The sequence below is a fragment of the Bos indicus x Bos taurus genome, chromosome 28 (genome assembly GCF_003369695.1).
Source record: "Bos indicus x Bos taurus breed Angus x Brahman F1 hybrid chromosome 28, Bos_hybrid_MaternalHap_v2.0, whole genome shotgun sequence".
NCBI classification, from domain to species: domain Eukaryota; kingdom Metazoa; phylum Chordata; class Mammalia; order Artiodactyla; family Bovidae; genus Bos; species Bos indicus x Bos taurus.
The window spans coordinates 26,166,340-26,193,257 of NC_040103.1; the positions used below are offsets into that span (position 1 = coordinate 26,166,340).

Genomic DNA, 26,918 nt, shown 5'->3' on the forward strand with positions numbered 1-26,918 from the left:
TGGCCCTGCTGGGCCTCAGGCCAGGAATGTGTCCCCTGCCAACCCAACTGGCCGTGTCCGCACAGAGGCAGACCAGGTTCTCACCTGCCCCCTGAGAGCCTAGTAAGTGGAGACCAGGCAGAGCTTCTGGGTATGGTAGGGGATATGGATGGTCCCAACTCTGCTGTCTGGCCACTCACAGGCCAAAGAGACAGGGTTCCTATGCAAATAACCCTAGTGAAGGCAATTGCACTAACCACTACCATCCCAAAGCACCGTGTCAGTATTGGGGTAGGGGGTTCAGGGAAATTCATTCTAGGTTGGGAGGATCTCGGGAAGTCGTCTGAGAGAGGACAGCCTCTGAGTTCAATCCTGGTGAATGGGTAAGTGTATCAGTTATCTATTGCCGTGTAACGAACCATCCCAAACTTACTGTCTTAAAACAATTCTTTCCCAGGATTCTGTGGCTTGGCCAGCTGTCTCCTCGGGGCTCACTCATGCAGTCACATGGGATGATGGCTGGAGAGGCCGGGGGGCCAAGACAGCCTCATCCACACGCCTGGGGCTGGCGCTAGCTGCGGCCTGGGCTCCTCTGTTCTCCTCCACGTGGCCTCCCAGCCCCTAGTGTAGGGCGGATGGATTTCCTCACAGCACGGCAGGCCCAGGTCAGCCTTCAAAACAGGCGAGTCCTAGTGCACAAGTGCTTTTCAAAAAGCATCTCTTGCATCACATTTTCTGAGGTCCTGTTGGTCAAAGCAAGTGACTCAGCATTCAAGTCAGTGGGGCAGGAGGACTCAGCCCCTTATTCTTATTGTGGGAGGGTGGCAAAGCCTTTGTGACCATCTTTAATCTACCACTGTGCTCCTTCAAGCAGCAGATTTCAAGGGAAATGGCATTTTAGACAGGGAAACAATTGAGCCAAGGCCCAGAGATGGTCATCACAATAACTTTAATAATGTAAAAATAATTTTAACACTATACACCACTTACTGAATGTCTCCTGTGTGCCAGGCTGGCCTTCAATGGGACCTGCATTATATCTAATCCTAGGAGGCTGGTACTCTTCTTCTCCTATTTAACAGATGAGGAAACTGAGGTACAACCTAAGTGGCTCATAAGCGGCAAAGCAGGAATTCAAGTCCAGGTCACGGCCCTTCCCATGATGCCATGCATCATAAGGAGCCCATCCCACCCTCCAGGCCCCAGCTGGGAGGCTTTGGCGCCTTCCAGGGGAAGAAAAGAGACAGGAGAGAAAGGCAGGACGAGGAAGGGGAGGATTCTGGAAAGGGAAGAATCAGCTCTGTAGCTCTGTAATCCGACAGGGGCCTTCACTGCATTGTTTTATGGGTGCTTGGTGGGTGAAATGGCAAGACCCGAGAGATCTTTCATTAGTTCTGCATGAACTGCGAAGTTTGTACTGTGTCAGGAAGTGGAAATTACAGCCCCCGAGGTTGCTTCCATCCCCTCATGCAGACTCACAAAATTTACTGCCTCCCGCTGCAGCACAGGGTCGGCTTTCCCATTAGCAGCCAGACCAGCTCTCTCAAGCTGTGAAGAAACTTCAGGGCAGCAGTTCCCCCTGGGGTCATGGGGATGCTCACGGCTGGCATCCCTACCATGGCAGGCATCTGCATTCCCCTGCCAACTGGAAATCTGGTTCATTCAGAAAGGAGGTTGGCGGGGGCAGTCTGTTGCCCTGAGGATAGAGAGGCGTCAACTTGGGGCTAGGGTGTCATGATGGTACAAGGCCTGTTTCCATGATTGTGGCCATTCTGTATGAAGTTTGTGGGAGGAATCTTTCAGCCTTGACTGTGTGGAATTTGCAGAGGAAATTAGCGTGGTCCTACTGACAGAGGGGCAGCCTCTGATCCTGGGGAAGCCTGCTCTGGAGAGAGAAGGCTTGGGGCTGCTAGAGGAGGCTCAGGGCTGCTGGAGAAAGCACAGATGCACTTCTTTTGCCTGACTAAGGATAAAGCAAGTGCTGATGGGTACCTTGAGAAGGAGGGAGCTCCCCGTCACCAGAAGCATTTAAGGAGAGGCTGGAAAACTATGGGTCTGTCATGTGTTAAGAGAAGCTTCTATATCCGATGGGAGACTGGATTGAAATCCCTTCCTGCTCAGGGAAGCAGCAGCTTCCTAAGAACAGAGCTGGCTCCATCCCCGCTAGAGAGGAGCAGCCTCCCACCCCACCCTGGCTTTATGAGTCAGACCCCTCGAGTCTCTGTCCAGGCCTTTCCGCATCCACATCCAGGGCTTGTCAGAAGCATTACTGCTCTTAGGTCTCCTGGGGTTCCGAGAAGGCCCTTCTCCTTCACGCTCAGTTCATGTTCCCCACGCTTTCTTTCTCTGTTGACCTGCCCCTTCCCTTTCACAACAGCCTCTTCTCATGGAATCCAGTGGGAGCTATGAGGCTGCCGGCTTCTCTGCGTTTCTGGAAGGCTCCTGCCACCTCCTTTTCTCCCAGCCTGTCCTTGAGACTTCTCAGTAGGTGCTCCGGAGCCACCAGGTGGCCCAAGAACTCTCGTCTCTGTGTTGGCCCTCACTCTGCTGGGACCCTTGTCCTGTCATCACTGAAGCCACAGCCTCCTAGTCTAACAGAGGCCAGAGGGTGTGCACTGGCGACCAATGGCCAGCAGCAGAGCCCACCCCCAAGAGCTTGGGGGTCATTCCTCAAGGTCAGGCGATACTCAGGAGGCTACGAGTTCCTGTTGCCACTGCCTGAGCCCCAGTGATCACCATACCCAGGCAGAAGTATTCTTCCCATCAGAATTCTTAGATGAAGAGTCCTTTTTTCATGAGATATTACTTTTCTCCTTAAAGTGTTTCATCCCATTTTTCAATTCTTGGATGAAGAATCTTGCCCAAGGACAAGGGCAGCAGTTACTTCACGTCGCTGGTTCAGCCAAAGTCCTTTCGCTCTGTCTCTCACTCATCTCATCTCACCTTGGCCCAGTAATTTGATGCGTTATCCCCACTGTCAAGAGATGAGAAGCTCAGAGAGGTCAATACTCTGCCCAGCGTTGCACAAGTCAAGTGTTCGTCACTCAGTCGTGTCCGACTCTTTGCGGCCCCGTGGACTGTAGTCTGCCAGGCTCCACTGTCCATGGAATGCTCCAGGCAAGAATACTAGAGTGGGTTGCCATTCCCTTCTCCAGGGGGATCTTCCCGACCCAGGGATTGAACCCAGGTCTCCTGCATTGCAGGCAGATTCTTTACTGTCTGAGCTACCAGGGAAGCCCCAACATTGCACAGCTAGTGATAATCATGCTGGGATTGGAATCTAGGTCTCATGAGTCTGAGCCCAGGAGCCAGTCTTCTTGCCCTAGTGCAGAAGGAAATGTCTGCTCGGGGGAGGGGCGGTGTCACCCCAGGCTAAGCCAACTGTGCAGACCACCCTCCCCTGTGGTTTCTCTTGGGTGTGGAGGGGTAACCCTCTGGCTCTTTTCTTTTGTCCACCAAATCTCTTTTCTCTCTTCCCCTCTCTGCTCTCTGCCTAGAAAGAGGCCTAGAAGGAGGGACCCACACGAAGGGCTGCTTGGTCACAGATGCTGGGAAGACGAGAGTTTGCTCCCACCCAGCACCCTGTGCCACCCAATGGGGACATGGAACTGGGACAGAGGCCACGGGACGCCCCGTGTGTTCAGGGTGTGAGGGGGCCCCACAGGGTAACAACGGACCCCCCACGTCTGCTTCCATTACTCTGTCCTGGCGACTTGACACATACGCGGGGAGGCCTTTCAGTAAGGGAATTTAACTCTCAGCAGAGGCGCTTCTGGTCCTGTGAAGTTTGCTGTTGATCAGTTCCATCCACCACCACTAGCACCACCACCCGCCCAGCAGCTGGTCCCAGCCTGGCATCCTCTCAAAGGCCGGCCAAGGCTGGCAGGGCAGCATCTCCACCGGCTCCCGGAGATCGCAGCCCGGTGTAGCCAGCGGGCCGTGTGCTGCCGCAGCCCCACTCGCACCCAGCCCCATGGCCTAGACACTGTGAGCATTGTGCGCCCATGTGGTACCTATTTGATCCAAATTTATGGCACCAATCTACTTTCAATGTGTTGCAAGACACAAAATGTGTGTTTAAAGCATCGCAACCTTGGCTCTCTTTCAAGAGGATTGGTGAGTATTGTCAGACTGTGTATGGATCACAGAACCTGGTGAGAGCTTATCTCCAAGCACGTCAGAACTGGCCCGTCCATCTTGGCAGTAGCGGGGTGCCTTTGACACATGTGGCGGTCTGGGTGTTAAGCCTTGGGGTTTGCACGAAGGACCAGAGCCGAGCACACATTCCCATCCTGCCGGCTCCGGGCTGTGTGTCTTCAGACCAGTGCAGGCAGGATGTGAGAACCTCGTGTTTAGTCAGCTTATAACTGAGGTTGCACCTCCTGGAGGCTGTGGGGCTCCAGGGAAAGAGGGACTCCCAGGGAAGGAGATCTGATGGGCCCTGTGGTCGGCTGGCTAGGGCGCTGGATTGAGGGTATGAGGAGCAGAAGGGCACCCACCCAGCCCATCTGCTCACCCTACCTCAGTCCTTCTACAAAAAGGCAGAATCATTCTGACCTGCCAGTCAGAGCAAAGCATCACGTGGGTGGACATATCATATCTGAAGAATGATAACTAGAATTATTATATCTACCTTTCTGGGCCTTTTCGTGCCAGGCTGTATAGGGGCACTTTGCTTGCATCATCTCATCAGATCCTCATAACCGCCCTTTCAGGTAGGTTTTATTCTTATCCCCAATTTACAGATGAGCAAACCGAGGTTCACAGAGGTGAATCCCCCTAGAGCCACAGCTACAAAGCAGTGAAGCCAGGTCTTTCTGGCCCCAAAGTCTTGTTCTGGATGACTTTACTACCTGGGTTTTATGAGCCCAGGGGACCTATAATTTCCAATATCACACCACCACTGCCTACTCCCATCTCCTGCACTAGAAGGAAAGAAGGAGGGAGCTGGCCTGTTTTCCTTCTTGTGAGAAGGTTGTGGCTGGATTCAGGCCCTCCTCCAAGTCTCCCAGTCTCTCTGTGAACATCTAAAGCAGAGAACTTGGGGGTACTTGGTGTATTTTATTCAAAGAACCAAAGAAGGGGAGTGCTTTGCCCATTGGCACTGATTCTACCCGAATACGTCCCCAGGGAGCTGACCTGGTCCTGCGACCTCCAATAAAGCCAGGAGAAGGCCGTCTGAGCTGTGCACCCCAGCGGAGAAACCTAAAACTTCCCTGCATCCCCTGACTCCCAGAGGACCTGGGCAACCCTAGGCTCCATGCCATGCTGACGTGCAGCAGAGCATGCCCTGCAGATGGAAGCTGTAGAGGCAGACGGGGGACAGCACTTGCTTTCAAAGCCAGGAATTCCTGGGGGGGCATCCAGGCCATTTCAGTTAAAGCAGATCAGGGAGCTGAGACATGGGCCCCACATCTGAGGCCTCGTGGGGGCTGACAGCCCTCCTGCTCCGCCTGCCTCCAGCCCCCAGCCTGTGCTCTCTGCCCCCTGTTTCTCCTGCACTCCCAAGTCCCCAGATTAATTAGAGCTGACTTTTCTTTTTGGAACTAACTACAAAATCAACCGATCTCAAATCGAGATTACAACCCAGCCGCCCTTCCAAAGCCCTGGCCTTCGATGGGGCGCCTGACCCCGGTAATTCCCTGGATCACTTCCTGCCGGCCCTAATTACCGGACGACCTGGCGTTTCCGTGGCCCCAGGCCTCTCCAGTCTGGAGCTGGCTCCGGCGGTGGCGGCGAGAAGAGGGAGCTGAGCTGCCCTTCTCCCAGAAGGGAGCCCTGGGAACTCTTCAGGGGAGAGAAGGACATTAGTTCTCCTCACCCGGCTTTTCCAGCCCAGGAAAGGGCCCTGGTCCAGACTTAAGGCCTGAGTCACCTGCTGGCCTCCCCCCAGTCCTCCGCTCCCCACACTTCTCCCCTGCAGAGAACAAAGCGTCTGTGTGGAGCTGCTCCGGCCCAGGTCCTCCCCCCCCTCGCCCCCCGACCGCAACCCGCAGCAGGAGCCTCACGTTAGGGAGGTCCGTTCATCTCCCCCTGCTTCTCTGGCCTGACCTTTGCTCGGCTGGGGAACTGACCTGGAAGCCCCCCACCTCTTGCCTCCTTTGCCAAGTCCCTGCCCTGTTTGTTCAACAAACAGTAAATCACCAATTAAGAGAGCAGAACACGACTGGTTTGTGCTCCAAGGAGCTTGCTTCCATCCCATCATCTGGGCAAAGGATGGGTCCTTCCACCTGGAAACAGAACCAGAATACAGAACCTATTGATGCTTGGCAGGCATTCCAGGCAGGGGCAGCAGGAGTCAGTGGCGTCCTAAAAGTGGGGGCTGGGACGGCCTTCAGGGTCATTCAGGGCAGCCCCCTGTCTACCCACGTGAGCTCACCCAGCACTTTCTTAGCCACCAAGACCGGAATCCACCCCTTGCAGGCCAGCCATCCAGCATCCTTGATTCTGGGAACCAAGGTTAGAAGAGCCAGCCTTTCGCAGGCCTGGCTCCACAGCATCAGCCACCACCCTTGCTCCGGGCATCTGGGGCAAGACCCTTTGTAATGCTTGGAGCACCCACTTCCCCAGCCCGCCTGGGGGAGCCTCCAGGATCCCTGCTCGGAGGACAAGAAGTGCAGGAGATAAACTGGGGCCTTTGGGTTTTGGCAAACTATGAGAGCTCTCTCCCCAGCTGAGATGTTAGTGAGTTAGTGGATCTAAATTCAGCACAATTCCAAACTTAAACCTTTTAAACAAACAAACAAAAAACTTTCATGTAGGAAAATGGGAACGAAGGAGCCTCTAGGTGTGCTCTTACAAAGACACGCCAAGAGGAAAAGCTCTGTGAACACACACGTGTCACTGTCCTCCCTTTAACAATGGCCCCGGAAACACTCCCCACTCCACACCCCCCATCACCCTGCAGACGGATGCCCTTGCTCACAGCCACCCTGGAGTCCTTGATAATGACTCTCAGCCCGCTCTCACCTCTCCCATCGTCCAGAATCAGTGTTTTCTGGTGCAAGCTGAGTCCAGACCCTGGTTCAGAGGTGAGGCTGGGGTGAGCCCCCGGAGACAAACCCTGGAGAAGGAGACTGATGAGAGTGGAATGAGCCCGCGGGGTGGGGTCAGCCAGGGGCACCCTGGCTTCCTGCCCAGCATAGGGGTGGGGGTGAGGGAGGCCCTGAGATGGTGATCAAGGGAGTCTGGGTCACTTGCAGAATTAAGAGACTTGACCCAGAGGGAGGGGAGGGGCAAAAGGTCAGCCATCCTAACGAGGAGACTGCCTCCTCTGAGGGGCCCAGATTTCCCTGGAGAGTGCGGTTGTATCTTCACAGACAAACCTTCAGGGTCTGAAGACAACCCCAATGACATCAGACACCCTCACTCCAGGTTTTGATCTGCACAGCCTGTGTGGAGACTGGGGACAGAAACCCAGAGATGGAGCGTGGGCAGACCCCAGCCTCCTCCCCTGCTGAGGCACCCCAGGCTGTGCTCTGGTGCAGGAGGAGACCCCCTGAGCCCCCTGTAGAACCACAGTTTTACCCACAGCTAACATCCCTTCCCCCACGGAACCTTGCTCTGGGGCTGCCAACACACCCAGAGCAGGAGTGAGTAGGAGGTGTCTAGTCCTCATTTTGCAGGATCCTGAAGCCAGAGAGAGAAAGTAACCTATCCGAGGTCACACAGACACCCCAGCTCAGCTCTCTCACTGGAGGTGGGAAGAAGGCAGAAGCACGGGAGGAAAGCTGACAGAAAGATGGGAAGAGAAAGAACGGGGTTCAAACGGGAGATGTCTGAGGAGCCAGGGCTGCGCAAGCTGACCTCCCACCTGTACCCACCACCACCCCAGGGAACTCTGTCTGGTGTCCCTCTGGGCTGAGTCAATCCAGTTGAGTTGTTTGGAATGGAAACTGGGGACTTCAGCTTATGCGCTGTAGCTGCAGTTACCAGAATTCTGACGAAGTCCTGTGGCGCCCTCTGCTGGCCATAGAGCAGAACTGTGGTCACAGGCCAGCCGGGCTCAGCCTTTTTCTCCGGTGCCAGTGGTTGAAGACAGCCCTGGACTGAGCACTGACCCCTCACCCCTATGGGGCACAGACCTGAGGGCCCTCCAGAATAGAGGGCTTTGGCCTGCAGAAGGTGTTTAATGGAAGCAACGGATTCTTGGGGTTGCCAAGCAATAAAAGCATCTGATGCTTGGGGTTGGCTGAGAGAAATGGCTACCTGGGCTTTGGCAGACAAAAGACCTGTGTTCGAATTTCTGCTCTGCATGACCTTGACTATCATACCTGGCCTTCCAGAGCTCACCTGTGGGACAGGAATAACATCCATTCCCACACTGACTGGAGGGGACTCCTAGAGATTGAACAGAGGATAGATGTGACGGCTTCACTCAGTGCCAGACACAAACGCAATAGATGGCTGAGCCTTTCTCTGCTCTTTCCTACAAGAGGGATTTTCCAGAATTTAGTGCCTGGGATGCAATCTTGTCTGTTGCAGTCGCTTCTGAGTCCAGCTTCACCACCCCTGCCTGTGGCTCAGAGGTCCTGGTGGGGTCGGGGTGAGGGAGGGCTCCTGCATTGGAAGCTAAAATTTCTGGGCCTTTTGCAGAATTTAGAGATCTGGCTCAAAGAGGATGGGGTGCAGCCATCCCTGGCAGACATGATTTGAACGGTTATTCCAAGCTTCCGGAGCAACCCCTCTTGCTGACACCCTCGAAGGCCATGCTTCAGGGCCGAGCCCTTGGGCCCTGAGTCTGGTCCTATTCTCATCGTTTCTCTTGTTCCTTCCTGCAGGGAGAACGGGGAATGCCAGGGATGCCGGGCAAACATGGAACAAAGGTATGCAGCTCCCCCCACTCCCCAGCAGCTCCCCAGCCGCAGTGCCCTCCCCTACCGCCTCCTCCTCCTGCATCCTGTCCTCCCATAAAAACAGAGATGGGGTGCACATTTCTTCTCATCCTCTCCCCTTGCTGCCTGGCCTGTTGTTCAGGCAGGGGTGTTCCTTTTCAGCCCATGAACCATCACTCACCAGCAGCCTCCCAGCCTGCCCAGGCCTCCTCCTGGGCATCAGTGGGTCATAAAAAGAACTTCTCAGGTACCCTCAGCTCTGGCTGCAGTCCTGAGACCCATGTGGGAATCAGGATCTCCTAAAAATGACATTCGCTTGAAATTTACTAAGTGCTGTGCTTGGCAGCTTATTTACCTCAAAGTTGGTGGTCTGGAGCTGGTAAGGAAGTAGGGTTCACTCCCAGCTGCTCCCCAGTCCACTGGGACTTAGAACTAGAGGGCTCCCTTAGGGAGAGTCCCACAGGCAGCCTCAGAGGCCAGTGAGCTTAGTAAACTCAGCCACCTGCTGCTGTTCACTTCCCCATGGCTCTTCTTCCCCCTCTTTCTCCTCCATCTCCTCCTCCTTTCGTATTCCACCCGTTCCACCCAGGGACGCCCCTCATCTAGCCCAGCCAGGGGCTGCCTGCCATGGTGCCCTTTGAGTCTCCCAGGAGGGTCTAGAAGCCCAGGGAGCCTGGCTGAGCATAGAGGGTCTTTCTCAGGCCACTCTGTCTGAGCCAAGCTCAGCAACCCCCTTCCCGGTGTACCTGGGCGGCAGCCCAACGTCTCCACGTCTCATGTCTGGCCACTTCTTCTGTGCACCGCCCCCCCTCCCCCTGCCAGGTGAGAACGTCCCCATGCCTTTCCTTGTCTTGCCAGGGGGCTCCTGGAACCACTGTGGCCAGGATGAAGGTCAATGGACCTTGTAACTCAAGACCTGAGGGGCATGATGGGAGGGGTGGAGAGAGGACAGAGTTGGGGTTTCAGGGGCTCAGTGGGTGGCCATTGGACCAAGGCAGGAGCAGACAGAATTCAGAACCGTTGCCCTTGAAGCAATATGTATGCCAGATGCTCAGCTTGAACAACAGATGTTTAAGTAAGCCACGCAAGTGACTGGCAAAGGTTTACCATTCTCAGCTGAAGGTCCCACCAGCCTGCCAATGTGAAAGGAGTCTAGTGCTTTGCTTTACTCTCCAGAATTCAGCCAGTGGGCAGGAACACTCCCGAAGCAGAAATAATGTGGATCTCCTCCAGGACATTTACAGGGATACGGCATCCAAAGCAAATGCCCCTTCCTTCCTCTCCCTCCTCCTGGGCTGCCTGCCTCTCACCTGCCATCGTCTCACCTCGGGGAAGAATAAGGAACAGTCCAGGAGGGGCCCAAGTCCGAGGCAGAGGAAAGCCCTGAGCTGACCAGACACTTCTGCCCCCAAATGGCTTCACTTCTCTGCTCCTGGCCTCACTCATCTGGCTCTCTCACATTCTTTACCAGAGTCTTCTTTTCTCTCACACAGGGTGAACCTGGGATCCCAGGAGCCAAGGTACTGATACAGAGGAAATGTTCCAGGCAGCCCGGAGCATCAGGCGTGGGGTGGAGGTGGGAGGGGCTGCTGTTGTTTTGCTCCGTGTCCCCCGAGGCTGGTCCAGAGCTGGGGACCTGACTGAGCAGAGGAGAGCCCACCACAGAGGGGCTTGCTGGTCAGGAATGCGCTGCAGATGCCTCGCGTCCCCCTGCCTGGATCCTGGCCCCGGCAACAGTCTGGTTTACATTCCCACCAGCTGCAGCGGGCAGCGACATGGTCCCCTACACCTGCAGGGCTCTGTCTCTCATCCAGTCCAATAAGAGGTGTAACGTGAGAAAAGTTTCCATGGCCAAAGACATTTGAGAAATAATGGAGTTTGAAACTGTTACAAAAGCTTCTTTCCTGCAGGCCTTCTCAGAGCCTTTACTGTGCTAAATATACATTGGGAAACCCTTTTGGGGGCTGCAGAGAATGAGCTGATTAGATAGCATCACTGACTCAATGGACATGAATTTGAGCAAATTCCAAGAGATAGTGAAGGATAGGGTAGTCTGGCATGCAGCGGTCCATGCGGTCGCAAAGAGTCGGACAGGACTGAGCGACTAAACAAAACCAAAGGAACTTCTGCAGCATTTTCAAACTTTCTGACGAGGACAATCTTTTTTTAAGAGGTGCGTCTTAGGGGGCAGGTATTCTGGAAACACTCGTCTATGATTACTGCCCCTCATGCCCCTCACCACTCCTACCGCATCCTCTTATCGGTGACTTTTTCTTCTTACCCCAAAGGGAGACCCAGGAGCAACAGGGAAGCCGGGGCCCCCAGGTTTGCCGGGAAAGAGGGGGCAGAGGGTAGGACACTGTGTCTCTGAGTGTGTGCTCCCTCCATCCCGGCCTCTCCTGGTCCCCCCGCCATTCCCACCCCCGCCCCCATGGCTGTCATGCTGCTTGCGGTGTGCGGTGGGTGCACGTGTGCCCAGGGAGAAGGGAGTGCTGGCCAGGATGGCCTGCAAATCTTCGGAAATTCACACTCGAGGGCACAGCCTTTCTCCCTGAAAGCCATTGGGTGCCCAAGAGGAAAGCCCAGCAGAAGGAAGGGAGGTCCTCCCTGCCCCTGCTCCCATCCCCCAGGACCTCAGCAGGGCAGCCCCACACCCTTCCCCTCAGACTACCCCCGCCTCAGACAGGGGTATGCCCCCGCTAAAGCCGCAGGCACCACAGGGCGAGCTGGGGCCTTAGGATTCATGTCCCCCTCATCACTGGGGCTTTTACCTGGCCCTCCTCCCCTCCCTTGTGTGTGTGCTTAGTAGCTCAGTCATGTCCAGCTCTTTGCAACCCCATGGATTGCAGCCCGCCAGGCTCCTCTGTCCATGGGGATTCTCCAGGCAAGAATACTGGAGTGGGCTGCCATGCCCTCCTCTTGTCATTCACATTTCTACCCCAGGGCAGGTGGCAAGGGGATGACACCTAAAGACCTGATGCAACACCCTTTGTGTTGACCGCTGAAAAGTTCGTTGAGGCATCTGAGTGAATTATGAGCCCAGGGCCCTCAGTGTATATTATTACATATGAGAACCACCATTGGACTATAGCAAGTGGAGCTTCTCATGCTGGCCTGGAGGGGCACTCTCGAGGGGCCCTCCTGATACAGGACGCTGTGAATCCAAGTGAAGTCTTTGTGACACAGAAGGAGGAGCATCAGGAGAGCTGGGTGCTGCCCTGAGGGGGTCGTCCACAGTCACAGAGACCCTTCATCTCTGCAATGAGAGCGGGGCTCTGGGACCTAAATGAAGGGCAAGAAAAAGTATTCTTTGGTGGTAGAATAGAGAAGGGTACTTGTTTACTGGGCTTCCCTGGTAGCTCAGCTGGTAAAGAATCCGCCTGCAATACAGGAGACCCCGGTTCAATACCTGGGTCAGGAAGATCCACTGGAGAAGGGATAAGCTACGCACTCCAATATTCTTGGTCTTCCCTGGTGGCTCAGATGATAAAGATGGTCAAGAATCCACCTGCAATGTGGGAGACCTGGGTTCGATCCCTGGGTTGGGAAGATCCCCCAGAGAAGGGAATGGCTACCCACTCCAATATTTTGGCCTGGAGAATTCCGTGGACTGTATAGTCCATGGGGTCACAAAGAGTCAGACACAACTGAGTGACTTTTGCTTGTTTACTAGGGCTGCCCTAACACAGGACCGCTGACTGGGTGGCTTCAACAGTGAACACTGATTGGCCCACGGTGCTGAGGCCGGAAGTCCGAGATCAGGTGTCAGCAGGGTTGGACACCCTTCTGCAGGGTGTCCCGTGCCTCTCTCCTAGTTCCCAGTAGTTTGCTGGCATTCCTGGTCTTCCTCGGCTTGTTGAAGCATCACCCCAGTCTCTGCCTTTGTCTTCACATGGTGTTCTCCCCGTATGCATGTCTGTGTTCAAAGTTCCCTTTTCTTTATAAGGACACTGATCATACTGGATTAGGGGCCCACCCGACTCCAGGGTGACCTCATAATTTAGCTAATTACATCTCTAGTGGTCCAATTGCCAAGTAAGGTCACATTCTGAGATACTTGGAGTTAGGACTCCAGCATATGAATTTCATGAGACACAATTTAACCTGAGGTACACTTCTCAAAATATTCCTCCAAAGGAGAAGTTCTGGTATGATGGGTTTTGTCCTCCCTAGAGGCAGGGAGGTGGGCAGAAAGTTCTCCCTAAAGACCAGGAGCATCTAATTGCTAGACGTTACAAACATGAAAAACAGCAAAGCAGTTTTTAAAAAATAATGCCAAATATTGGCATTCTGAATGGCTCATATCTCCCTAGGAGACCCCCCTAAAGGGACTCAATGCTCTTGGCTCCTCTCCCTCGATAAGTGCCAAGGGCCCTGCCCACACGACTGGACTGGGAGGACAATGATACCAGTGGGAAGTGTCCCAAGGAAGGAGTCAGGTCCCGGATAGGGTCCAGCAGGAAGTGAGTCCTTCAGCGAACAGCCCAGGTAAGGGCAGGGAGGCAGGAGAGAAGAAAGTCAAGACCCTACGTTGGAGGGCTGGTGTCTTCGCCAACATACTAGAGAAATAGTTCCTAACCCAAACTGTCTGCATTTCCTCCACAGGGTGAGAAGGGGGCTGCGGGGTCCCCCGGGCCACTCGGCCTCTTGGGGCAGAAGGTGGGTAGCAACCAGCTCTGAATGGTGGGTTCTGTGTAGAGGTCCAGCGTCCATCCCCACCCACATTTCCCACCCTGCACATTCACACGGGCCCCGGCATTACAGGGGTCCCTCCCAGATTGGGGAAAAGCAGTGGGAACACAGCCGGATTCTGTCTTGGGGGACAGAAGCACGAGAAACTGCATGGGAGGTCCTGACTGTCCCCAGAAAGCCCCAAATTCAAAGAATGTACTAGCTATGACTTGGTCTGATTTCTCTCCACCAGGTCTGAAAATGTAGTCTACAGTACGTGAGCTCCATAGACATTCCATTAAAAAAAAAAAAGAAGTCAAATAAGTTTGGCTGTATACAACAGCACCCTCAGAATTCTACTCAATGCTCTGTAATGGCCTATATGGGGAAAGAATCTGAAAAAGAGTGGATGTATGTACATAAGTACATGTGTATGTATATATAACTGAGTCACTTTACTGTATACCTGAACTGATACAAGTCAGCCATACGCCAATAAAAAACTTTTTAAATAAATAAAGCAGGCTCCTCAGAGAGTCATAAGCACCTTGGCCTGTCCAAGAGGCTCCCGGCACCCCGTGGTGAAGGAGCCTGAAAGCTTCATTTCATTTTGCCTTTCTGACATTGCTTGGCCACCGGACCCCTCTTTGTCACATTCTGAAGATTCCCAACCTGCTGAAGGAGTGCTCCCTGAAACACACTTTGAGAAACCTCGATTCTGGTCCTGATGGGGTTCTTGTTCTAGCTTACACCTGTTCCACTTTAGTAACCAGTTCCATTCTCTCCTCACACCCCATAGCCAGGCTTCTGAACACCTCTGGTCCCCAGCCATGCTGGAGCCCACAGTTCCCCAACATTCAGCACAGACCAAGGGGCAGGCTGCTGTCTTCAGTCCTTTGAACTATGAGGGGAGAAAAGACAGAGACCAACCACCTCCCTCGAAGTTAGTGATGGTAACTCTACCTTCCACCCCCAGGGAGAAAAAGGCGATGCTGGCAACTCCATTGAAGGAGGCAGAGGGGAGCCCGGTCTCCCAGGGCCTCCTGGACCCCCAGGGCCAAAGGTGAGTATTTCCCTGGGATCAGTGCTCAATCCAAGTGCCTGTGGTCCTTATCCCTAGTCCATTTGGGGCACTCTGTATCCTGGGCACCTTGCCTTCTCTCCTCCCCTAAATGTTGTTTAGTGGATTCTTAACACTGGTTGTTCCAGTGGATTCTAGAAGGTCCGAGCTCCTGGGACTGAGCTCCTACTTCCAAGCAGTGACCTTGACCCTCCAAAAGAGATGCCCTCTCTGGGGCAGATGGAAGTAGGAGCCATTGACTCAAATGGCTGTGATGTAACTGAGTCAAGGACCAGTGGCTGCCAGGTCTTTGGATAATCAGAAAGGCCCATAGCCTGGACATTGAATCAGCCACAGAGACTCCTGCCTCTCCCTGCTCCTCTGGTCCTAGGCCTCCTGGGGCCCCCTCCCCACATACCTAGGCCCTTCCCACTTGCCTCTGCCTCCCAGGCAGAACCTGGTGAGGTAAGTGTTCCAGGCTCCAAAATGACCTGCCTCCTCCAGCCAGAAGTTCATGAGGGTCCATAGTTAGGGGCCTCAACAAGCTGGACACGTGTGTGTTGACTAAGAACCGAGGAGAGCCTGGCAGCACAGAACTCAGAGGGAGAAAGGAATAGATCAGGAGGGCTGCTTGGAGGAGGTGGGCCTGGGCAGGGCCCAAGGGTGGGGAAGTCAGACAGGTGGAATAGGGGGAGTTAGTAGATATGAGCAAAGAGACAGAGCCCAGAGACACTTGCTACAACATGAATGGCTGGACCATCTCTTGCCCCCTGTGTGTCCTCATCCCATCTCTCTCCTGTTGCCCAGGGGGAAGCTGGAGCAGATGGCCAGCCAGGCCCCCCAGGAGAGCAAGGAGACAAGGTACAGAGGGCCTCGATCTAAGAGCAGGATGAGGGTCAGCTTGGGAGCTCAGAGGGAGAGAGTCTTGGCCGTCGTCCCTGCCACTGAGCCCCCAGACACAGGGCTGACGGCCATGACTCCTGCCTGCCATCTCTTGTGGTCACCTTGGGCTTTGGGGAACTTCCTCTGAGATGGCAGCCAGGCACAGGGAGGCCTGGGGAATGCAGTGACCCAGAGTCCCCGCATCTACTATTTTCCAACTGCTGGTAAAGGCAGGCTCCATTCTCTCCAGCTCCTTCTGGGCACAGGTCAGCATGGTGTTGCTGTGGGCACTGCAAGACTGTGGGTGCGGGGAGGTGCCGGCTGCTATCTGGAGGTGACGCTCCCTGAGCTGACCAAATGAAGGGTCAGCAGAAGTTGAATTATATTAAAGGGTTTGTTTTCCCTTTGTTTTTACTTTCTGTCTTCCTTTTTAAAGCTGTGTTCAGTGTTCACATTTTCCCAGCTCAAGTATGGAACTGTGCTTCGCTTTTCACAACTTACACCACCTTTCATTTATTCCCCACGGTTCTGTCCTGTTTCCAACAAGTACAAATCCTCCCCCACCCAACCTGCTCCAGGAGGCAGGGTGTTTCTAATCCCTCACCCTGGCCCCCCACGTTTCCTCCCACAGTTTGGGTCTTCCACCAGCAGACAGGAACCGCTGGGGCTCTCCACGGCGATTGGCGACCACCCAGGCAATCGGCACAAAGTTTCTGAACCCTTGCTCCTTGAGCGGGATGGGAACAGAGGGGCAGAGAGTCTGGTCTCTGCACCCAAGGAGGTGGCTGACTTAGGGGACTAAAGAGAGGTGCCCAGAAAAACAAGGATAGAATCACCAACAGCTAACGCAGGACAGAAATAAGACCTTCCAGTGTGAAGCTGAAGGGAGCTCAGAGGGAGAGAGGCATGCGGGCTGGTGGAAGCACTTCCCAAAGGGAGGACCCTGCATGAGCTGGAGCCCTGCGCCCTTCTGGCCTGGGCTGAGCTGAGCCTCCCGGCCCCTCCAGGGCCCCAACACACAGACCATCTGGGGACATCAGATTCTCTGTGCCCACTTTATGCCTATTTCACTTCAATTTTGTCCTGCAACAGGGGGAGCCTGGACCAGCTGGAGAACAGGGACCTACTGGCCCCAAGGTACGTGCATCTCTCATCCAGAGAATCAGGGCACCCCATCCCAGCTCCCTGGGGTCATGGTGTGAAGTGGCTTGTCTGGGGCTCTCCGCGAAGAGCAGTCTGGCCGGCTGGGTTGTCTGGCTAGGATGTCTGACATTGCAGCCACAATCAGACTCAGCGTCCCCCAGGTCTGTCTAGTCTAGGCTTCTCCACTAGTTCTGGATTCCCGGAGCATCCTCTGGGCGTGTCTGGAGCCCCGGGAGCCACCGCCAGCAGCTCTGGATCCACCTGTGCAGCCAGTGTCAGCTCTGATCCCATTTGGCAGGAAGAGGAGGTGCCTGTCCTGAGGTCCCCGCTGGTCCAGGCTCTGGGTACAGGTGTCATTTGTCTCCTAGGGCTCCAAGGGCGAAACTGGGAAAGGAGAGATGGTGGACTACAACGGCAACATCAACGAGGCTCTCCAGGTAAGTGGGGCCACCCAGAGACAGAGATCTGGGGTTACCTGTGGGCCTTGAGGCTGGGCCCCAGGCCTGCTGGGAGATCTGAGCTCTAACACTCCAAGGCCTGGCCACTAGGCAGAGCTTCCAGGGAGCTCCCTTGTCTTCTCTCCTTCGGCACCCCCCATTATCCCCCAGACACACAGCCCCCTCATTTGAAATCCAAGTGGCCCAGCTCTGGGTCACTGAGAGTCGTAAGTGGAGCATCCTGGCACCTGTGGGGTGCTGGCCCACTTGGGGTTCTGGGACTCCCATTTCTTTGGCACACAAACTCCCCCCCCACTTGGTAGTACTTGTCTTCCTGGAACCCATCTACCTTTGTGTCAATGTAATAGTTCAGATTCATACGGTACCCTTCTTTAAAAGTGGGGTTCTTGGGACTTCCCTGGTGGTCCAGTGGTTGAGACTCCATGCTTCTACTGTAGGGAGCCTGGGTTCAATCCTTGGTTGGGGAACTAAGATCCCTCATGCCATAAATGTTTTTTTTTAAGTGGGGCGTTACTGACATTTGGGGCTGGTTAATCTTGGTTGTCGGAGAAGGCAATGGCACCCCCACTCCAGTACTCTTGCCTGGAAAATCTCATGGGCGGAGTAGCCTGGTAGGCTGCAGTCCATGAGGTCATGAAGAGTCAGACACGACTAAGCAACTTCACTTTCACTTTTCCCTTTCATGCATTGGAGAAGGAAATGGCAACCCACTCCAGTGTTCTTGCCTGGAGAATCCCAGGGATGGGGAAGCCTGGTGGGCTGCCGTCTATGGGGTCGCACAGAGTTGGACACGACTGAAGCGACTTAGTAGCAGCAGCAATCTTGGTTGTGGGAAGGCTGTCCCGTGTGCCAGAGGATGTTCAGCAGCATTCCGGGTTTCAACCCGCTAGATTCCAATAGATGGCACCTATGTCATTGCCTCCCAGCTATAAAAAAACAAAGTATGTCTCTGCACACTGCCGAATGTCCCCAGGGGGACAAAATCACCCCAGATTGAGAACCGCTCCTTTAAAGGAATCCTTGTACCCATGTGAATCCATTTTCAAGGTGTACAGATTTTTTTTTAATGCCAAGAATTGTCCCTCTAATTTATTTTCAAGTAGCTCCGTGTTTTTCTCTACTGTGTTTAAAGGGAGGTACATCTTTTTAAAGGGAGGTACATCAGAGCCTTAAATCTGGGTCTTAGAAGAAGAGGGGAGATGAAGGGAGGGTCCCGGTCAGTAATTAGAAAGAAGACATGCTTCTTTCTTCCCTCTCTGGTAAAGGGACAGCTTGCAGTCCCCTTTAAGGCATGTCTGACTCTGTTGTGGACAGCATTTGGTGCTCGTGGGGTGCTCTCTGTCCAGTGATTATGACCCTCTGGGAGAGGTGAGGGTGGGGTGAGTCTGGGAGGCACAGAGTCCTCGAGAGGGTCTACCTCTGTGGTGCTCCTTCAAGGGGCCCAGCGCCCACACTTCAAGGACTGTTTTGAGGGACCTTCCAGGTGGCTCTTGATTTGCTCTTCAACTGATCATGTGGTGTTGATTTTTAGGAGATCCGGACACTGGCCTTGATGGTGAGTCCTCGTCCCTTGATTCCCCCCGGGTGCTGGGCTGAGGGCTGGGAGTGGGCAACATGAAAGACAAGCCTGGAGGTCTCCCCTCCAGAAGTTTAGAGAGTGGCTCTTCACCAACTCAGCAGGGTGCTCTTGTCAAAAGATAAATGCTGGGTTCTCTCTGCAGCAGCATCGAAAAAATAGTGGTATGGAGGAAGACATTTCTATGTTTCTCCTTTTACCCAACCTTTCACTAATAAAGTATAATCCTAAAAAATCAGCAGCAATCCTCCACCTTTCCTGGAAATCAATTTTATTATTTGCATCTGGAAAACCAGTGTATTCTAAGCCTGGATCCTGCATGGGTGCCCACCAGTGATAGGCCCTCGGTGAATATCTGCAGTTAAAATGATCACCACCTGCTTTAACTTCCAAGTCAGAGAAAAGAGGAGAGATCAAGAAATTCTTAAACTACTCACATTTTATGTCATTCAATATTTTTTAGTGGCCATATGCCAGAGAACACATTTAGAGATGATACAAATCCAGAATTAAGCACCAGTCATACGATGCCTCAATCCCAGAGATTGGTATAAACCAAATGGTTCTGGAATCAGTGAGCTTCATTTGCAAACATTAAAATATATTATTTGAAATAGCTATTTGAAACAAAACTTTCATGGAAAATTTTTTTTTAATTTTTAAAATCAACCTTGAATTAACTGTACATACAATAAAATGTACCCACTTTAGGTATAGAATTTGTTGAGTTTTGATAAATGTATATAGCCTTGTATCCACCACCTCAATCACTCCAGAAAATTCCTTCATGAGACTCAAGAGTCAATCTCACACTTACCCCACTGATCTGCTTTCTGTCACCACAGCTTAGATCTGTCTTCAGTTCTGGAGTTTCTTGTGAATGGAGTCAGTCAGTATGTCAGCATCTGCATCTGGCTTCTTTTGCTCCGCATCACGTGTCAGAGTTTCTTTTCTGGCATGGCCTGGGCGGTGCTTGGTTCTTTTTCACTGCCGTATAGTATTCCACTGTGTGAATGTACCAGACATTCACCTGCTGATGGACATTTGGGTTGTTTCCCAGAGACATTTTAAAATCACTGTCAGGGAAGATCAGATTTGTCTTCTAGGAACCCAAGGATCCCCCAGGGTGTAGTGGGAAGGGGAGGAAGAGGCTGATAGGTGTGGCTTTAGGATCCCCACCCCTGTCTTTAGCCTAAACACACTCAGAGCTTACCTGCCTTACACTGTGGAGTCTCCTTGTTATTTTCTTTGCAAAAAAAAAGTCTTCCTACTGCTGATGAAATGTTTGGAAATAATCAGACTCCACATACACCTCCCTGGAGATAGGCCATCCCTCCTCAGTCGTAACATTCTCCCACGGGTCTCTCTTTCCTTTCCTAGGGGCCCCCTGGTCTTCCTGGGCAGATCGGCCCACCCGGAGCTCCAGGGATCCCAGGCGAGAAGGTAACACTGTCTTGACAAGGCAGATGAGACCCTGCAGAAGCCCCGCGTGCATCTCTGAGCATGGGACCCCCGGCTGCCCCTATCTGTGTCTTTCTCATGTTCCCAGGGCCACCACGCCACTCCAGCCTGTAATTCTCCCCAAGCTCCAAGGCGCCGCCTGCCCACCATCCCTCCCACACCCTCAACTCTGCAATCCTCCCCTCAATGTCTGTCTCAGGCTCCTGTAATTCACAGGCCCCTCTGTTTCGGTGAGGCCTGGGTCCAGACAAGCTCCTGCCCTAGCTGGACCCACAGCAGGGACCCAACCCACCATCAGAGCACGTAGCCCTTGAGCCCCTCTCCAGCCTCATGCCTCCCTCCATTCCTGCGTCCTTTTATCCTCTGCCCTCATCCCTGTGGCTTTTCTCAGAAAGCCATGCTCATTTGTCCTTCTGTCTTCTACTCATGAGGCCTTCTGCCCTAAAGTCCCTTCTTGTCTCCCGTACCTTTCAAAGTCCTCATATTTCAATCCCACCTCGAAGGCTGCCACCTCCTCCCTGAAGCCTTACCTGATCTACCAGGAGGAATTCGCTGCTCTTTCCTCTCAGCTTGCTTTGGTGGTGCAGCTGGTTATTTGCTGTGCTGTGCTTAGTCACTCAGTCATGTCCGACTCTTTGCGACCCCATGGACTATAGCCGGCCAGGCTCCTCTGTCCATGGGGATTCTCCAGGCAAGAATCCTGGAGTGGGTTGCCACGCCCTTCTCCAGGGGATCTTCCCAACCCAGGGATTGAACCCAGGTCTCCCACATAGCAGGTGGATTCTTTACCATCTGAGCCATGAGGGAAGCCCAAGAATAGTGGAGTGGGTAAACTATCCTTCTCCAGGGGATCTTCCCTACCTAGGAATCAAACCGGGATCCACTGTGTATTAACCACAGGCCTTGGGCTCACAACTCTGCACTGGGGTCCTCGCCTGTAAAACAGAGTCAATAAAAGTACATACCTTCCACCTGTGCTGAGGACACCTGATGCAGCAAGTGCTATGTTAATAAGAGATACTGTTCTCCTCTGGTCCGAGAGTGACCTTGGGTTGTTCTGGCTGCAGGGGGAGATTGGACTGCCAGGCCCTCCCGGACTCGATGGGGAAAAGGTAAGGACACGCCCAGACAAACCTCTAAAGATAGTCTTTGCCCTGGTGGTGAGGGTGCAGAAGGCTCTGGAGGGAGCCCGGGTGCACACCTTGTGAGGAAGGGAGGAGAGAGGAGGGGGGACCCGCCTGCAGAAGCCCCCCGATGCCCACTACTGGCCCCAGGAGGAGCCAGGCAGACCCACGCTGGGATGGGCCAGGGCTGGTGGCCAAGGCCCCTCAGATTGCCACAGGCAACTGCACAGACTCTCTGCCTGGTCCCATAAAGCACCAAAGAGCCAAGTCCTCTGGGGCCCCAGCACCCCTTTCTTTCATGTTCTTCCCCTCGATCCTCCATGAGTGTATCTAATATGTGTTGTTGATCTTTTCTCGAGGGACCTCGAGGCAAACCAGGAGATGTGGGCCCTCCTGGTCCCCAAGGCCCCCCAGGAAAGCCTGGGCCTGCAGGAATGAAGGGAGAAGACGGCCTCCCGGGGAGCCCAGGAGAGAAGGGGGAGAAAGGGGAGACGGGGCAGCCGGGACCACCGGTGAGCGCCAGGGCCCACCTAGCATGATACAGCTGTGTACTGTGCCAGGTGCAGCTGGAAACAGGGTTGGGAGCCGGGCACAGGGGCTCACCTGCTTTCTCCTCCAGCCTTACTTTATGAAAGCTAGTTTCCTGCCTCAAGAGACCTGGGTCCTGCTCTGTCACCTCCCATTCGCAGGAAAGTCACTGAGCCTGGCAGAGCCTCAGTTTCCTCATCTGTAAAATGGGGATGATAATGCCATCCCTGGATACCTCCCTGGGTTGTTGGGAAGATAAAGTTGTGGGTGTAAAACTGTCTCTTGGGACAGCATACAGAAGCCCTAGACCCAGGAGAGGTACAAACAAGGAACCTTGCCCAGGCCAGCTAGGTTTGACCTAGGAACCTTCTTTGGGCCTCACAGCTTCCTTCTGAGAAATGGACGGCACCCTAGACATCCGCTCTCGGGGGAAGGGGGTCCCACGTGCAGGCCGCAGCTTGTCCGCAGACCTCAGTGTGACGACCTGGCCCTTGATTAACAGAGATCTTTGTCAATCCATAGGGTCTAGACGGCCCAACTGGGGAGAAAGGAGAACCAGGTGACCAAGGGAGACCCGGAGCGACTGGACTTCCTGGCCCAATCGGGCTCCCAGGATTTATAGTAAGGCGAAGGGACTGAGCATCACGGTTGTCAGCAGACCTCTGCTGACGAGGGCAAGCAAGTGGGGTGTCCTGACTGCGGTCACCTGCCCAGCAGGTGCCTGGTGTGATGAGGCTGCACTGACCTCATCTGCCATCCCAGCCTGGGGACGGGAGGGTCCACTGGATGAGCAGCTGCTCCCTGAGGTGCAGACGGGTGTCAACAGGGGTTCCAGCTCCCTCTGCTCACAACATGATGGCCTCCCTCTCCAGGGGCCAACAGAGTTCAAAGGTGCCAGAACCTTGGACTTGGAGGAATTCTCCTCTTAGAAGTAGAAAGAATCTCAGAGGTCAACCAGTCTCACCTCTGACCCAGTGCAGGGGCCCTCAGAGGCCACTGACTGCCCACTCAACTGGGACAGGCAGGCAGCTGGTGGCCTCCTGCCATGTCCCCTCCAAACTGGAGGGAGTGCTCCCTATGTGGTGTGAGCGTCCCCCATCAACACGCTGTGGGCCTGGCTCTGCTTCTGGAACCATGTTTGCTTTCGGTAGCTGCATAGCAAGTCCCCACAAACTCAGTGGCTTAAAACAACACACATGTGTTAAGGCAGTTTCCATGGGTCAGGAGTCCAGGCACGGGGCCTCCGCCCAGTGCTTCTCAAGGCTGCAGTCAGGTTGCCATCAGCTGCATTCCCATTTAGCGCTGGGGTCCTCTTCTGAGCTCACTGCCGTTGGCATAATTCAGTCCTTTCTATAGTAGGACTGAGTCCCCCAGCTCCTACAGGTCACCTACATGTCCCAACCACACAGCCTTTCTCATAGCAGGCAGATCACATTACAATAGCTTGCTTCTTCAAGGCCAAGGCCAGCAGGAGTGTGTCAGTGCACGCAAGCAAGACAGAGGTGTGTGTGTGTGTGTGTGAGACATACTTGTAACATAGTCTTAACCTATCAGTTGTATAACATCTATATAATTTGTACCTGAGCTTATAACATAATCACAAGAGAGACAGACCATCGCCTTTGCCACAGGCCGTATTCTGTTGGTTAGAAACAAGTCCCAGGTCTATGCTAGGGTCTCTACCCTGTCGGATCCATGCAGAATATCAGCCTCTCCTCCCATGTGCTGTTAATAGGACCTCAGATTCAGGAAGCCGGTGGTCACAGGCCCCCGGTCCCGGTCTTCATCCTCAGGCCTGTTACCCGCCATAGCTTCCCAGGTGATCCTTGCAGACACCTGGACACAGCCTAGTCCCAGTCTGGTTCGTCACAGATTTGAGGGTGACTATCCCGGACTCCCCGAGTGCTGGCATCCACGCCGTGTTGTTTTGTGTCCACAGGGAGAGAAAGGAGAACCAGGGGAGAAGGGTGACCCAGGAATGGAGGTAGGTTGTGCCTGCTCTGCAGCTTGTGTCACGGGGCTTGTGACAGGAACCTCATCACACCACAGCCTCCAGTGGGCACAGCATTGCCGTGCTCTAGAATGAAACTCACGACTGCCTGGCACAGGAAGAGGGCAGGAAACAAGATTTCCTGAGCACTTCAGGATCGTTGTGAAGTTCGCTCCACTGGTCAAGTCCCTCAGTGGCATTCACATGGCACCTGCCAGGCTCCATTCCCAGTGCTAGAGCCTGGAGACAGGAAGTAAACAGACCGCCCCTGTGCAGCAAACAATCTCCATTTATGGGCACTAGAATGGCAGCAGCTCAGAGAGTCGGGTGAGCACCCCGGAGGATGGGTCTTTGGAGCAGCGTCTGTAGGAGTTTGCCCAGAAGCTCCAGAGGTAGGATTTCCAGAGAGAGACAGTATTCGTATGAGAAGTGTGGTGGTGAAGGGGAAAGGAGAGAGCTGTGGAGTGAGAGGTAGGATGGAAGCCACCTTCTCGTAAGACAGGAAGGGATCAGGCTCAAGGAAAGAGCCAGGAAAGCAAGAGAAATCAAGGATGCGTGAGGGAGAGGCTATTTGTTGGGAGAGCCTGCGCCACCCCAACACCACTGCAGAGACCCCCAAACCTTCTCAGTCCCCAGAGAAGTCGCCTCAGTCACCCTTCAGTGTCACCAAGCCCCGCCAGCATTTAGTAACCCAGACTTGATTATAGAACACGTGTGTTATTTATTTGGATAGCCTCCTAAGGAAATGCTCTGAAATTCAGGAAACACATAATATGCAAAAATGTTCCTTCCAGATGTATTTAAAGTACAAATTGGAAACAGCCTGCATTTCTAACAAGGAGGAAATGATTAAATAACTTACCGCAACAATACTAATGGTAATAATAGTCCCCATGTTGGAGAGTTTTTCTTATGCCAAGTCCTGCTCCAAGCCTATGCCAAGTCCTGCTCCAAGCCCCGGCTAGTAGGAACTCATTTTTATTCCATTCAGTGAAGAGCTGAATATATACATATATATATATATATATATATATATAATATCATCATAAGTATAGATACACATTTAAATACATTTTATGTATCAAGAGAGTGTAGAAGAAAATAAAGCAAAATATTAGCATTACTCAGAGATATTTATGCTTTTTCCTTCTTTCAATTCTCTTTTTCAATTAATTTATTTTTTTAATTTATTTTTTAACTGAAAGATAATTGCTTTACAGAATTTTGTTGTTTTCTGTCAAACTTCAACATGAATCAGCCATAAGTATACATTCTTTTTAATTTACTATGTTAATGAATTTGTATTCCTTTAAAATTTTTAATATTTTAAATTATCACATAGTAAAATTGACTTTTCAGGGATGTGTGTACAGGTCTATGAATTTTAGTATATGCATGATTTGTATAAACTGTACTCCCATCAGGATATATGATTTACTTGTTTATACTAAGAAAAAAAAGTAGTAAACATTTTTTTTTTAAGAAGGTAGAGTTTGCAAAGATTGCATTCCCTACAATGTGACTATAGTATTGTGAAGCTAAAAGCTCCACATGGCCAAGGGACAACAGGAGTTCCCTGTCTGCCAAGTGCAGGGGCTCCCTTTGTGGTCACCTGGCAGGGAGTCCCCATGCTGGCCACACTCCAGGGGATTCTGTCCCTGGAAAGGTGAGGTGTCCAAGGAGAGTCCAGAAGCTGAAGTGGGGGACCCACTCAGAAAAGAGCAGGCAGGTCTCCTCCCAGCCTCTTGGGTAACTGACCGTGGACAAATGGATGTCCATCTTCACCAGAGACAGAACCTACCCGTCACAGCATCCTCCTCTGAGAGGAAGACCTCCCAGGGTTCCTTCATCTTCACTCTCCAGTCCAAATCTCTTCTACTTTAACCTACCTTCAAAGGAAATAGAGACCCATATTCGCCCTGCTGTCTGTTACCAACCTGGGGAGCTTTAGGAATATTCTTGAGAAGCATCTCAGTCTCCTTCCATTCCAGATAACCAATCTCTGTTTCTTTAAGCTAAAGGTCTCAAACTCAAACCCCAGCCAGGACCAAGCATGAACAAATGAATACAAAAGGTCTGGGTTCAAAACAATAGAGAGGGACTTCCCTGGTGGTGCAGTGGTTAAGACTCTGCACTTGCAGTGCGGGAGGCAGAGGTATACTCCCTAGGTCAGGGAGATGGCACATGCTGCGTGGCACAGCCAAAAAAAAAAAAACAATAGCAAAAACCAGTAGGGAGTGGTGAGGACTGGGGTAAACCAAAGAACTGAAGCCCCACCCAGTGGGGAAAGCGCTCCTTGAGTTTCAGGTAATTGTTGCCAGGCAAGAACAAGAACAGGTTCAATGGTATGTGAACCGTGAACTTCCAGATGTTCAAGCTCGTTTTAGAAAAGGCAGAGGAACCAGAGATCAAATTGCCAACATCCGTTAGATTATTGAAAAAACGAGAGAGTTCCAGAAAAACATCTATTTCTGCTTTATTGACTCTGCCAAAGCCTTTGATTGTGTGGATCACCACAAACTGTGGAAAATTCTTCAAGAGATGGGAATACCAAAGCACCTGACCTGCCTCTTGAGAAATCTGTATGCAGGTCAGGAAGCAACAGTTAGAACTGGACATGAAACAACAGACTGCTTCCAAATAAGGAAAGAAGTACATCAAGGCTGTATGATGTCACCCTGTTTATTTAACTTATATGCAGAGTACATCATGAGAAATGCTGGCCTGGATGAAGCACAAGCTGGAATCAAGATTGCTGGGAGAAATATCAATAATCTCAGATATGCAGATGACACCATCCTTATGGCAGAGGATAAAGAGCCTCTTGACAAAAGTAAAAGAGGGAAATGAAAGAGTTGGCTTAAAGCTCAACATTCAGAAAACTAAGATCATGGCATCCAGTCCCATCACTTCATGACAGATGGATGGGGAAACAGTGTCAGACTTTATTTTGGGGGGCTCCAAAATCACTGCAGATGGTGACTGCAGCCATAAAATTAAAAGATGCTTACTTCTTGGAAGAAAAGTTATGACCAACCTGCTGCTAAGTCGCTTCAGTCGTGTCCAACTCTGTGCGACCCCATGACGGCAGCCCATCAGGCTCCACCGTCCCTGGGATTCTCCAGGCAAGAACACTGGAGTGGGTTGCCATTTCCTTTTCCAATGCATGAAAGTGAAAAGTGAAAGTGAAGTCGCTCAGTCGTGTCCGACTC

The 26,918-nt window shown here is 52.7% G+C and overlaps 1 protein-coding gene across 18 annotated transcripts in view; it reads left to right on the forward strand.

Moving 5' to 3' along the window:
* Positions 1 to 26,918, forward strand: part of COL13A1 (collagen type XIII alpha 1 chain) — a 152,638-nt gene that overhangs the window by 101,261 nt on the left and 24,459 nt on the right. For 17 of the 18 annotated variants that reach the window (XM_027530652.1, XM_027530655.1, XM_027530643.1 and 14 more), the window contains 13 exons: positions 8,760 to 8,804; positions 10,307 to 10,333; positions 13,419 to 13,472; positions 14,461 to 14,547; positions 15,352 to 15,405; positions 16,519 to 16,563; positions 16,938 to 17,006; positions 18,559 to 18,582; positions 19,984 to 20,046; positions 21,132 to 21,176; positions 21,548 to 21,700; positions 22,239 to 22,337; positions 23,656 to 23,700. In XM_027530652.1, the coding sequence (XP_027386453.1) occupies positions 8,760 to 8,804; positions 10,307 to 10,333; positions 13,419 to 13,472; positions 14,461 to 14,547; positions 15,352 to 15,405; positions 16,519 to 16,563; positions 16,938 to 17,006; positions 18,559 to 18,582; positions 19,984 to 20,046; positions 21,132 to 21,176; positions 21,548 to 21,700; positions 22,239 to 22,337; positions 23,656 to 23,700 (810 nt within the window). The remainder of the gene's footprint in view (positions 1 to 8,759; positions 8,805 to 10,306; positions 10,334 to 13,418; positions 13,473 to 14,460; positions 14,548 to 15,351; positions 15,406 to 16,518; positions 16,564 to 16,937; positions 17,007 to 18,558; positions 18,583 to 19,983; positions 20,047 to 21,131; positions 21,177 to 21,547; positions 21,701 to 22,238; positions 22,338 to 23,655; positions 23,701 to 26,918) is intronic. The other variant, XM_027530646.1, reaches the window with a different exon arrangement.